This window comes from Embiotoca jacksoni, unplaced genomic scaffold, assembly GCF_022577435.1.
Source record: "Embiotoca jacksoni isolate LCO1_2020_lvr unplaced genomic scaffold, fEmbJac1.0.p SCAF_4, whole genome shotgun sequence".
Taxonomy (NCBI): Eukaryota; Metazoa; Chordata; class Actinopteri; family Embiotocidae; genus Embiotoca; species Embiotoca jacksoni.
Window position 1 is genome coordinate 10644732 of NW_027185392.1, and position 14758 is coordinate 10659489.

Below are 14758 nucleotides of genomic sequence, written 5' to 3' on the forward strand. Positions count from 1 at the left end.
AGAGAAATGCTTTCTGAGAAACCAGGACTTCAGTCAGCTTATAGCCTAATGGTAATGAGGGTCACAGCTTGTGTCCGTCAAGCTTGCCAGGATAGTGCATGCCGATGAGTGTGCTTCTGTGTCCAGACTGTAATTATTTGGACAAGCTGCATGACTTTATGAAAAAGTGCATTAAAAGCTAGCTGCAGAATGTTCCGGTCTTCAGCTCCACTGCTGTTTTGGACCAGCAGTCTGCCCAATGTCTCTCATCAGCTTCACTGTGCAGTGATTGATGTGGAATTTATTCCCCAGTGAGCTCTACTGTACCACAAAGCAATTATTGCACCCCACTAGCACACCAGCCAAGCTCTGTCAAGTGTGGTCTCAAACACCATTGCACTTTTACAGTTAATGTAATTTCTATGGTTGAAATATTGTATCATTATGAAGTACTTGTGGCAATACTTACTATCAGCAAGTACTCAGATGTAGTACTTCTACGTGGTCTGAAAAAAAGAAAAGAAAAACAGTGGTGTTGGTGCATCTTTATATGAGCACATTTGATTTGAAATGAAAAGTAGATTCTATTTTGCCAAGTTTAGCAGGTTTATGTCACAACACCACTCTTGCAGATAGTATAGTATGCATTAAGAAAAACTCCTTTATAACTACACGCCAAGTTAAGAGAAGACCTAAAGGCCAGAAACACAGATTCTTCAGAAAGTGGCAAAAAAAAAAAAAGAAACAGTTTATGACCCACCGCATAGCACTGCGTCTGTCAAACATGGAGGTGAATATTTTGTATTATAGGCATATTTGGCTGCCAATCAAACTAGCACACTTGCATTTATTAATGACTAGAGCGGTGCAAAGATTTTATATTTGGTTACCCTACCTTACTAATATCAGTTTTTCAAAGCCAAGAGTATTTAATCTCTCACACCAAAGATGAATCAAAGCCTACCTTCCTATGCTTGTTTGGGGGTGCAGCAATGAGTTATTGAGGGTGCTTTCAAAAATTACTAAATTCTGGTCTGATTTTCAGCAGACTGAGGTGGAGGGTCGTCCATTGATAGTTTAATTTTGGGCTTTTATTGCACTTTTTATTTTTTTACAGTCACGTAATGAGTGTAGTTGTCATCAACTTGAGTAATGGTTACCTGTTTCCATCCTCTGTTCAGCCTCTTCTGCGTGTTTATGAGCGAGGCACATCCCCGCCTTCCGTAAAACAAGGAGAGCGCAGAGGGCTAACAGGACAGAAATTAGCGTGACCTTCAGTAACAGAAAAATGCTTTTGCTGAGCTGAAATTAAGCAGGTGCAAATTAACTAAGTAAAAGTATGTTGTGTTTGTCAGCATGAGGGGGAGTTTCATTGATAATGTTAGAGAAAACACTACCCAGTATTTGTTGATAACACAATCTATCTGTAACGCTAGGTACTTTTAACACACAAATTAACCGTTACTTCAGCTTCCAGCTGGGCGTCTCCAGAAGAGCGCCTGACGTTTTCACCTCCAGTGGACACGGGCCCGAGTTATGCAATCTTTGTCGTCCTGGCAACATTAAATACAGTTTTAAAAAACTGTCACAATTTCTTGTTGGAAACAGGAAGCGAACAGTCCACTTTTGTATTGAATCATCCACCTACCCCTCCTTCTTCAAGGAAATACATTTTATATACATCATCTGAACTGCATCAATTCTCCGAGACACCAGCTTGTCGTTATTTATACGACCGCTAAAGGTCACTTAACTTTAAAACATAGCTGTGGGTCGTAATAAGCTGCACAAAATACCTATGAGGCTTTTTTTTTTGGAGAAGGGCAGTCTGCAATCAAAAGGAAGGTCATCCCTCGACAATGCCACCCTTCAGTCTCACAGATAAATGCTGCATTTTCCATGTGTAATTCCAAGAAGAAGAATACTATCTGATGAAGAAATGTATTGTTTTGTTTTGTTTTTGAATGTGGTCTGAAGAAGCAATTGCTATCAGACCATTTCATCAAGAAACAAATACACCCACACACAGAAAGACTGCGCTTGCCAACACATTAGCCTTTCAGGCTGCATATGTGTATATGGAATTTGTTCTCTATTCAATTTATTTTTATTTGTTTATCTCAAAGGCTTTGTTTGAATGTGTTTGATTTTGTGTGTATCTGTCAGCTCAGTCATGCTGCTTTTTCCTCCTATGTCATCATCATAAGATAAACTCTGATAAGTCAAGATGACAGCGAGGGAAAGGGGGGAAATGAAAGCGCGGCAGATAGGGAAAGATAAAATTACAAAAAGATACTGCAAAAGGAAGAAGAATGGACCATACTAAAAGACAAAAGATCGTGTCCACATTTGTGACATCTTTAAAACAAAAAGTACAAATCAAATATAACAGCAGCTTACAGAGGCTCGGTACGTGGAAGAAAAGAAAAAACGCATGAAGGGGTAGAGGATGAGGGTAGAATTTAAAGCTGAACTGTTGAGATATGAAGAGCTAGATTGCAGCCATACACCAACTATTTCTTCATCCTCTCCGTGATCACTTTGAAAAAGAGAAGTGCTCAAAAGTGAAGTGACAGAAACTGTCAGCGTTAATAAGCATTGTAGCTGTTCTTCGTGTCTTTTAATATCCTCTCATCTATCACATCTACCCGTCATTAAATCCAGTTTGCCTTGACATCGGCGGATAAATGGTGAGAAAATGTCAAAAACAAAATGAACAATAAATATTTCAAAAGGTCCACCAAAAGGAGGAATTAAGAGGGAGTTCAGTATTTTTTTTTCTCTCGCTAATGCCAACTAGTTATATGGTAATACATTCTGTGCTCTTCTCTTCTGTAGAGTATAAATGGTCTATTGATGATCCCTTCATTTCTGGTCTTATGTCTTATTAATTTGTCTTTCAGATCATTGGTATTCATTATGTTTACTTTATTGTCAGTGCAATATTTCACTTCCTTCATGCTTCATTTGCTGCACTTTCATTTGGCTAAGCCCTGCTCCCACACTATACTTCATTCCCATTGTGCTGCTTAAAAAAAAAGCAAAAAACACACATCCTACTCTTTTCTGTCTGCACTCAGTCCTGGTGTTCTTTAACTAATGAACAGTAGAGCTCCTACACCATAATAATGAAACTGCATGTAATTTATAGTAATTGAATGTGGGTGTGGAAATGAGGAGAGGAGATGTACAGGAGATTGGAGTGGCAGCTGGGAATTAAACACAAGTCTGTGTCTATCTGTCAGTCAGCCTCCCGTTGGATGAGAGAGGAATTTTATTGGTGATTGTGATGCTTTCCTTCCCTCTTCCCTACTGCAGAGGAGAGAGAGGGTGAAGTGCAGGATGAAGAATTAAATGAAGGAGTAAGAACAAAGGAAGAAGGAGGAGAAATATGAAAGAAAAGCTGATGGTGAAGATGATGAAGAAGAAAGGGAGACTTGAAGAAGGAGGGTTAAAATTAAGCAGCGGGAGTGAGGAAGTAGAGAGTGAGAGAGAAGAAGAGAGGATTGTTATGCATTTGGATAGATCAGCTTGAGATTATTGTGTGTATTTCATTAGCAGTGTACAGCCCTGTTTTAGTTGGCGCAGGTAACCTGAGGTGCAGAGACAGACTGCGGTGATGATGTCATCTGGAGATAAATCCTAGAGCCGACGGTGAATCATGGGAAACAACAGGCATGACACAATGACAGCACCCACAGTGGGATGTGGCTGCATTTTCTGAGTCACAGCTGGAAGCTCCGATTTCAAATTATACTCAGTGGGGTGGAATATCTCAAATGCAACACTTATGAGTCCACGAAGTTATTAAGCACTGATGAAACATCTCCATAATGTGCTGTGTGTCATAATTAATTCAAGTCTTAATGCTCTTTAAGAGATTGGCTTTTCGGTGTGAAACAATATCAGTGTGTTGTGTCAAGGTGGGATTTCTTGTTTAGCTTTCAGTCTGTCTGCCACTGTGTGTGTGTGTGTTTCTGTGTGTGTGTGTGTGTGTGTGTGTGTGTGTGTGTGTGTGTGTGTGTGTGTGTGTGTCCGACAAAAATACATTGGTCTCCAGTTAATTTCGCTGTGTCAACCCCTATCCAACAGGCCCTTCTGTCAGGATTCATCAAACCACAAATGGTTTTCTTCTCATGAATATGCAAACCCCCTTCCCTCCCTCCAGCCAATCAAAATACCAAACTGTTCTGGGACACATAATAGCTCATGCATGCAGATGTATGTGTAGATACATGTGTGTCCGTGTTTGTTTGTCTAAGTGCATTTGCATATGAGTAAGTCACTGATTGTCTGTGTTCTGTGCATCCTTGCTTAATGAGTCAATCGTAAGACAGTCACACTCGCACAGTCTTGCACGTATGGTACATTTCACACACGCGCACATGCACATGCACACACAATTGGCTGACTCACCATAGGAAGGATGATAGTTCAGAGCTGTCTGACAAACCCACCGCATATCAAATGATAGAGAGTTTGTTCAAGACAGTTTCATTTTAAAAGTCGGAGCTCGATCGTGCTCAAGATGTTATAACAGGGAGACATACAGTGTGCCATAACTCCGCTCCAGGTCAATACTCATTTCTCTCTTCTTTCAACTTAGTTTTTCTACATCCTATTTCATAGTTTTCAAAATGCTATTTCAATGGGATTTTGCTGTTTTTGATTAGTTGTAGACCTACAGTTTTAATTGTTCAGTGTGTTTGGGATTTGCTAATCCCGAACTAGAGCACACACATGCTGTCACGTTAGGGTGGATAGTTTGCCTTTACAATTTGTGCACTTTAATTCCATTTAATTTAGCTTTGCAAAAACAGAAGAAAAAAAAGCATCGAGAAATCTATCTCCTCACTCTGTTGAAAGGTGACCTCTGTCATTTGGCCTTTTCACAAACATAAACACTCACACATTCACACAAGCTGTCAGAGCACTTTGTGCCACACTCATGCTCTTTAATGGAAGAAACCCCACTGTTTTGAAACCTTTTTTTCCTCATGCTTGTTTGTGGTGTGTTTCGCATAGCATTCAACCATAATGGAGGAGTCTATTTTATAATACACAGTACATACTGTAGAGCCCTTTTTTGTGACTGTGTAACGCCAGCACAAGCAGCGCACAGCAGTGTGGTAATTTTTTGACCTTGAAGTTTGCTCTGGGCATCTGTGTGGTATTTTGGTGCACAGTGCTCAGAGCACAGGTGGAGGGAGAGACACAAACATGTGGCCGATCTATTCAAATGATGCATTGCAACCCCGATAGTAGGTACTTTGGGGGAAATGTGTCTTAGACTTTGCTCTGAAAATATACATCTTAGAAGCATCTCCTTTTCTAGTTCAACATCTATGCTGCCACTTTCTTTCAGCACCATTCAGACAATAATATAATGTTCTGGAGAAGCTGTTTTCCATTTGTTGAGTTGATCATCAGATCCCTGTGATTGGCCCTGCTATTTGAGAGTGATGCGATCTAAAGTGAATTTATCAGTCAACACACCCTCCAATTTACACTCCACCTCAGACCGCCCTTTTACACAATTTGTACCAAAATAGCAGGTGTGATTGGAGATGCACACACAGTCTGTGTGGCTGTGATGTACCACTTCGCACCAGTTGTGGGGTTGCATGATTGAAATAAGGCTCCTGGTCATAGAAATACCGACTATAGAAACTATGCAAACACGCCCCTGCCTTCTTTTGTGTGGCAGTAGCAACCTACTGTGCTGAGATAGGCTTCCCTTCTTTGATATGGCCGTTGACAGAGACCCTTTTCCAACATGCGTGAAATGTGACTTTTTCTTATAGCTGGTGACATAAGAAGATTTGATAAAGGGAAGTCATGGCTACTGTATTTTGCAATGCATGAGCATTTCTATTATTTCCATTACCATAAAGTCAATCAGACAGACACACTGTGGGTATCTCATGGGCTTATTTCAAAATATCATGCACGCATATACAGTGGACACATACCATGACTTATAGTATTAGCTTTAGAATTCTGTATGGTTTGTCCTTGAAGCTGCATCTGGCTGGCAAATTTAATTTCCAGTCACTAATGTTAATTGTTCCCACTATCAAAAGCCAACTTTCAAGGAAAGCTACAGTGTTTGAACTCACTCACACACACATACACAAACGGTTTCAGTTTTCTGTGATCTATTTAGAGACACTAACAAGGGTCCTGTTCATGCTTCACGCATTTCAGTCCTCAGGAGAAATGTGATGTGCCGTGACACTAAATATTTAGCCCAATATGGTGGCTAAAGAAGGGCACTGTCTGCTTGTGCATGTGTTTGTGTGAGCTGATTTATTCCACCCATGCCAGTGGGAGAATCCAAACACGGCATGAAATAGTATGCCAGAGGCTCACTGCTTTTACTCTCCTCAAAGCTTGAGTGTGCATTTATCTTTCACAGACAGGAAGCCACTCAGGCAGTTCTGTGTTTGATTTATGACTGAAGTCCCAACAACGACTTCTGTTTGATCTCCTGAGAATTTTTTTTCCTTCATGTAGATTAAATAATTTACAGCACAAATCTGATTAAAGCAAATATTTTGTTATTTTGTGGCAGTTTAGGCGTCTACATTTTCCTACCAAGTTTTAATTTGCTTTATTATCATTGTTATGGGATTAAGGGTGTCATTACTGCATAATTGGAACTGCAGGGCAGTTACAAATCAATTTGTTTGTGCCAAATAAATGCTTGCACTGATCAAGAGGCGATTTCAACATGTTAGCAAATTAGCAAATCAGTGGCACGCAATGCATTATACAGATACAGTTCACAAATACAATTAACTTGCTATAGCATGCTGTGCTTCCTATCAGTCTGTTTTATGATGAATTTGGTTAAATGTTTGTGCTAAAAAGAAAAAAAAATCCATTAATGTTATAAGGTGCTACATGTCAAACTTTTAATTTGCCTTCAGCATCGAGTGTTAATGGTTTAAATAACTTAAGCATCTGAGTGTGATAGTGGAAAGGAAATAACCTCCTTGCTCAGGATGAAATATTTACCATATTACATTGCACTTTTCCAGTATAGTTACTTTAAACGTTATACAGGTTCTTATCTTTTGTTTTAATTTATCTTTTTTTAAATTTATTTTTATTTTCACGTTGCCATCAGTTTTTTTCTGGGTGCTGTTGTCTCTCTCTCCTGGTTTTGACTTCACTGCCCTTTGAAATTGATCAAGTCAAACAATAATGGTGACTGGTGTAATGTTTCCACTCCTGCTGCCGTCCGTACGTACAGTACCTGTGATCACACTGCCCTTCACTTCCACATGTACAGTATTACACCTGTAAGATTTGAATGAGGTTTCATCTGATTAGCTGATACGGCCAATCATTTCTAGATAATGGTATCAGTTACTGCAAGTAAGCTACTCTGATATTGTCACGTCCTTTAAATTGTCATTTAAAAATGTATTGACATTTGGTTACTTCCGTCAAACAATTTAAAAATGCGTGATGATTCAAAGGAGTCTATTATCAAGCTATAGAATAAATTCACAACAGGGATCATCTTTTCCGAGGCAGTTTTAATTTATTATGGCCATTTTGCCATCCATGGGAGTGCAGCTTCAGTGACTACATTCTGACACAAGGATTCGTCAAAAACCGGACTCACAGAGAACAATTAGCCCCCTGACTCGAAATGACATTCAATATATTAGACCCTGGGAAGATGTGAAAGATCTACTCATTAACTTTTTTGATCTCATATACCTCTAGGCTTTGTTGAATCATTCACATTTGCTCCCTACAGTGCACTGCTGAACCTGTCACAAATGGTTATTGTATAACCATTTTCCTTTCTCAAATTTGACATGTAGTCCATTAATAGTAAAGAAAACAACTAATTTATATTACTAAATCTATCTTAAAGTTAACAAACCAAACAAATGCTAAAAGCAGGGTTTAAATGAGTTTTCTGAAGCTCTGCCAATGAAATGATATCTTGGGAGACCTATTGAATACACAAATCCTCATTTGTTTAACCCTTATTATCCTTATCAATTCCTCGGCATATGCATTCCTTCAAATTGCCTGATCCTTAGCATGGATGTTATCCATTCCCAGCCAATCAAAAAGATGTCACCAGAGTGACCCATCAGCAAACTCTGACACAGCAATCTATCACAGGCAAAGGACATGACACTGTCAGTCTCGGATGAATACATCTGTCTCTGTGGCGATAACTCACTGAACTTAAGATTCCTCCTGCCGCTGGTAGAAATCGAGGCAGACAATGACCTTGCGCCGGAGCTGTTTGGCACTGGAGCCCATTGGCTGTAATTGCTTGTCAAGCAGCAGACATGGGGTTTGACAGAGTGGTCGGACAGCGTAATCCAGGTGTTTGCAGCGTCAATATAGGCCCTGCTAAACACTCTAATGTGAGGCTGGAAAAATGCACTCTTGACTTTTGTGTCTCTAATGTACCAAGCTATATCCTGTAGGGCTGTTTGCTGCATCATGTGTGATTGCTAAAGATTTCATTCTCTCGGGGTTAGCAACTCTCACACCATCTACATTGTCCCATTTTAGGAAATAAATGTGATTTGGCGTCACTTTTAATTTCATGAGTCACTTTATAATGGGAACTGAAGGTTGAGGAAAGGATAAATTGTGTGCTTCTCTTCATACAAAGGAGTCTTGCTCAGAGGAAGTAGCAACAGTATTTCCCTCTACTTGAGTCACGAATATTTTCCCTCTAAGTCTTCTGAGTTTTACTCTTTTCAGTGAGCACTTGAAAATGATGAGTTAGGCATATAGAGGAGATTAATTCCGCAAAGACATTAAATGAGAACGTTTTCACTCTGTGTGTTGAGCTTTCAGTCAGCTTCCTAGTTCTAGGCCATTATGACTGAATTCACAGACACTCTGACCCTGGCAGTGTCAGTGTAATTGTCCTAATGAGGTCTGGTACACCTTTTATGCAGTTGGACTATATTCTACCTCTCTCCTCTCTGTCTCTGCATCTCTCTCTCTCTCTCTCTCTCTCTCTGTGTGTGTGTGTGTGTGTGTGTGTGTGTGTGTGTGTGTGTGTGTGTGCGCGCGCGCTGCTCATTTGTGATATGACTCACTTTTCAACTCTGATGGCCAGTGTATCTTCTGATACACATACAACTCTGTGCACAGCCCCTCCTTTCAATTCCCTGTCTGCTGTGCCATGTGAAAGAAAGAAATTGGCCTTCACACAGACTGAGAGAGAGGTGTGAAAAAGGGAGACTGTGCGCCTCAGCATAATTAGTTCCTGGCTTTTCATAGCTCGTAGTCTTGGTGGAACCTTCATTCTCATATCATCATATCAAAGGGTATCAAAGGATATAAGATAAGTCCACATTCAGACATCAGACTCCAGAGTGTCTGGGTGTCTGGCCCGAGCAAAACCCAGTTTATGACAGGAGATCCGAATACAGCAGTGGGCAATGTGCACTGCTGTAGGCAGACAGTAAGAGATCAAGCTGTATATACAGGTTAAGGACTAAGATAATCCAACTGTTGGCTTTCAGACTTTAGGATGAGAAGTAACACAGAGGCTCAATGAAGAGGAGCTGCTTTTGTGCTTTGGGTGGGTTTTATGTTACAGAAAATGGTAAATTTGTAAAAGTCAGATATACTTGCAGGTCAAGTTTGACACCCAAAATATCTTAAATAACCATTGATTCATATCTTCATATTTAACATCGGTACATTTTTGTCCTATAGACTGACTATGAAAGTGCATCTTGCTGCATTGCAATGCGACCAAGGGCCAGCAGGGGTTGGCTCCAAAAAGTTTCCGGCTCCTCTGACTCCCATTCAGAGATAGACAATTCACCTTTCAGTGTATGGATTTTCGTCTTACATTTGTATTTACCTCTTCCTGTTAGAGCATTGGCTTTGACAAATCCCAAAGAAATGGTACATAGGATGCTGTCCTGTATTACAGGACAAGCAGTAAAGAGAAGTGATACTGATATATTTTGGGGCAGCAGAACACTGATGGACATCTCAGAAGTTTGGTACAAATGTCTCGCACATCTATTTGAGGACTTCTGCATTGTTTGGCACGCAGCAGAAGGAACTTTGCTTTTGATCTTGAAGTACATAGAGACAGTTGGCCAAAACCAAAACAGCCAAAATCAACTACAGTATGGCGAGCCAGAGGAGCTGCAGACTTTGTGAATAATGTGCGTGTAACTTTCATACAGTATATACACACTGTCCAGCATTCCATTCATCTCATCTCTGTCTGTCTCTTCTATCAGTGCTGGGAGGCGTGGAGTCACGTGGTGTGCTGAGGAAGATCAGTGACATGTTGGAGGTGATTCTGAAGAGGATGGACAGCCTGTCCAAACTCGACAACACCACCACCACCGACGCAAGACGCCTGGATGAGCTCAGCTCCGCTATTAACAGGTACTCTGTTTAAAATGCATTGTACAGGTTCATTGTGTATCAATGTTAACTGGTTATATTGTATCTGTATTTCCTATATGAATGATTATAATGAGATGCATGCAAAACAAATATCATAAGATCATTTTGTTTTTAAGGTAAAAGTCAGTCTAGTTTGGTGCCTAAACCTTTTTCTCTTGCAATTTGCAACTGCAGATATTTCGAGTTTTAGTTACTGGAAAATGTTTTAAAGTATTAGTAAGGTTATTTGTCAGAGTAAACATGTTGCAGCTGCTCAGTGCAGCAGTTTAAATTCAGTTGTTTTCCTTTCAGTAATAACAGGAAGCGTGTGAAAACAAAAATGTAACTCTCATGAGACCGCTTGGCTCAAAATAATGTCACCATAATAATTTGTCTTTGTTCTTGTTAACAAACTAATTTACATTTAGTCTGAGTTCAAACAAAAACATTATTTTCAATGACCACTATTTAAAAGTGTTATATTTGTACTGAATTGATACAATAATACAGAACAATGTGGATAATATGGCTCTTTTGAATAGAAAAATATATATAAATGGTGCATTTAAAAAAAATTCCCCTCTGGGATTAATAAAGTAACTACCTAACCTAACCTAACCTAACATTGTTAACATAAATTGATGCAGCTAATCAACCTTTAATGATCAGAAGTGCTTTAGCTCAGGTGTGTATAAACAGAGAGCAGCAGGAAGGGCTCGTTAAGATTACTTATCTTGTATGGCAGATATAATTGAAATACCATTGTGACACCATGATATTTAAAATGTGTTCCTCATTGTCATTCACACTGTACATCACCGCTCTATCATAAAATCGTGTCTTCTATCCTCTCTCCTTTTTATTTCTTGCAATTTTGTATTTCGCTCTCATCTCTTTCTTTTTTTTTTTACCCTCTTACGGTCGCTTGTGGAAATTGATGCCTATTACCTCAAAATCACTGCTGCAAACAGACAAAGTCTTGTATGACCTTGCTGCTTCAGCTTTTATCAAACGGCTCCTCTCTTTGCCCCATTTGCACCATAACATCCAATTTGTCTTTTCTATCTTACGCACTCTTCATTTCAACTTTAATTTTCAAACAGTCAGTCTAAACTCAGCTGGAGTGATGTGATACATGCTGACAGAAATCCCCTCACTTCCTCAAACCTTGTTAAATGATCTCGGATAAGCGCTCAGGTTCAGATCTGCACTGAGGCAATAGAGCGGAAGGATGGAACGATTAATACGGTCTGACGTTGGTGTTAACTGCAATCAATGTCTAGTAATGGGCTGTTTAATGTGGAGGAAGCTGTTCTGCTCTTAGGCCATTACTGAGAAGTGCCCTGCTAAGAATCTATCTCAGCCTATTCTCAGGGACTCAAACTGGGATGATACATCCACATATTACTGCACTGGAGGGGGTGGTTTGGGAGTGAAAACACTTATGGTCAGAATGTAATTAGTATCAAACACGAGCTGAATGTTGTGTGATTATCCCCTTTTAAGCATGTTTGGTCTATAGTTTGCCCTTAAGCACTAGACTTGTTGTCAGCTAACAACTTTACAGCTAAATATTAAATAGATGAACTGCAGCGACTAAAAATGAAGAAAAAAAGAAAAATGACAGCATTATACTCCCCAATTACATTATTAGGATACTTACACCATAAGAAGTAGCCTATAATAATGTTTTTTTTTAACAATCTATACAGTAGTTAGTGATTCATTATTGTACATCTTCATCATTTAGCCTAAAAATAATCTCGCATGTTGTGGTGAGTTCACGTTGTGTGGGATGACAAGTAGAGATACGAAGGATCTCCATGGTTACGACTTGCAAGTGTTCGCGCCTTTGGAATATTCAAGATGTCAGTTAGCAGTGTTTGAATTAGCCTAACTAGTTAATGTTCTCTGAATAGCTCTGCATGTGTAATAAGCAGAGCTGGTCTTGTCGGGGTAAAATATAGTGTGTATGAATATAGAATTAGAATAGGTCGTAGTTTTAAATAGGGGAGGGTGGGGAGGGGCGGGAGGGGGGGCACTGCAGAGAGCTGAGTTTAATCTCCAGCAGTGGTGCTTTTGCCTTGGTTGGGCACCCACATCAAAACCCAACCATCAAACCCATTACCCATATATATGACACGGAGACCGATGCTGATTTTGTTGTTTAAAAACTGTAATCTACTCTCACAAAAGGTTTAAAATTAGTTATGCAAGTATCAATGACTGGTTAGTATAATCCATGATCGCAATATGAACGGGAGATTTTTTTTTTTTCACATTTTAAAACATTATTTTGGAAATATTAGTGTTTTGTGTAAACTGCAACTGTTGTAACAACAACAGACTAGACAAAAGCACAAAGAATCCAACGTGGATCAATGATCATAACATGCAATTACACTAGAATTTGAAACTCCTTCACAGTGGCTTGAGTTTAGTCTGAGGAGGTGACATTCACTATGGGTTTGCTTTTTTATTTTCTGATTTAGTAGAGTTTTTCCACTGCTACAAAAGACATTGTGGGACGTGCAAACATAACTTTATGTGATTATGTTAGCACAAGTTCTCCTTGAAAAATTGTTCTTTTTAACAGCTGTGCTCTGTGAACAATGTGAAATCAAAATCAGAACACAGTACATTATTGTTTGGTTGGGACTGAATAAATCCTTGGATCGAAGCAGTTCAAATAGATGGAAAGAAGGATTTTGATTTCGCAAGGACAATGAAAGGAAAGGAACAAACACACACACATTGACACACATGCCTGTCTTCTTGATGATGTTCCTTGAATGCAGAATAATGCATTTAACACAAGTGTCTCTGTTAGTCTGCACTTACGTTTGTGTGTGTGTGTGTGTGTGTGTGTGTGTGTGTGTGTGCGCGCGAGTGAGCGCGAGTGAGTGCGTGAGTGTGTACCAGTTAATTTGAGGTAACACTTGTTAAAACCAGCCTGGGTGTGAGACCTGGGCACCGACCCCTGACACAGCACGTAGCCTGCAGGATTAATGGCTGGACACACGCACACACACACACACACACACACACACACACACACACACACACACACACACTGGCTGTCACAACAGGGACGACTTAAGTCTCTCTTCAGTCCAATGACTTTCATTTGATCACTCATTTCCCTTCTCCATGCATCCATCGCTGTCTTTTTCTCTCCACCTTTTCTGTCTCTGCCTCTCTCGAGGTAAAGTGCAAGTTTTGCCAGCAGGGAGAGAAGCAAATGGGAAGAGAACTTTATAAAAACATATCCCAAATCCAGGCCAGTCAGGCACACATTTACAGAAAGACACACACACACACACACACACACACACACACACACACACACACACACACACACACACACACACACACACACACACACGCACATACACACACTGGGCGGCGGTCTCATCTCTGTGTGAGTTTCATTGGTGCTGACACACTCCCATGTAGCAGTGAATGGGACTTGATGTCTAAGGCCCTAGTCTGCGATTCGCCCACGGGGCAGCAACTCGTTAGACCAGAAAACGGAGGGAAATAACAAGGGAGGGAGGAATAGGGACAGTAAAGAGCCCGGGAAAATGAAAGAGGGAGTTGAAGGAGGGGAGAAGGATGCAGAGTTAATTCACTCCATTTCCATCCACTGTGCAGTGGATAAGAGAGGAGATTGGTATGTCTTCCCTTAGGCTCTCTGAGGATCAGTGCGCTGGCGTGGCTTTACCTATTTCTCCTCCCTTAAGCACCCATCTAAGCTCCGTCAGTAGCAGCGCTTCTCCCAGGAGTCCTTCTTTCCACACCACTGAAGTCAATGTCAAAGCTTAGCTGAAAGTAGTCAGCAAAGAAACACGTAAAATCGTATTTTATTTCTTTAATTCATTTTTTTCTGAGCTCAGTCACTATTTTTTTAGTAACAGTGATATGCTGTGGTGTACCAACTGGAGATGTACTGGTACATTTTCGAGGAACCCAACACAGCCCTCCTGTCTTCTTGAGCAGCCAAGAGGCAGAGAGATGTCAGTTGGATCAGAGGATCAGGATCCTCGTCTGTTTAGGTCTGGCTACTGTGGCCAACACTGACGTAAGATACTTCACGTATTAGAGCAGCTTGCTGAGTCACAACAGTGACAGAGCATGATTTTTTACATGACCTAGGAAAGTCCCAGCAACAAGAGTGCACCTTACATTCTTCGTCCAAAGTGTAGAGAAGTAGCTATGGGAAAGTGGGTGAAATCGTACTCATTTAGTTATTTCTAGTCAGCTCTTCAACTTGAAACAACCAACCTGCTTTTGTTTGTGGTGCTTTTAATACATTTGATCATTTATGGTGTCCAACACTTGACTGTTAAATAAACCATCCAACATGCTG

The 14758-nt window shown here is 40.2% G+C and overlaps 1 protein-coding gene across 1 annotated transcript in view; it reads left to right on the forward strand.

Annotated features, from left to right (window-relative positions):
- LOC138209189 (alpha-1,6-mannosylglycoprotein 6-beta-N-acetylglucosaminyltransferase B-like) overlaps positions 1–14758 on the forward strand; it is a 106162-nt gene that overhangs the window by 27355 nt on the left and 64049 nt on the right. The window contains exon 3 of the mRNA XM_069167592.1: positions 10239–10389. Within this exon, the coding sequence (XP_069023693.1) occupies positions 10239–10389 (151 nt within the window). The remainder of the gene's footprint in view (positions 1–10238; positions 10390–14758) is intronic.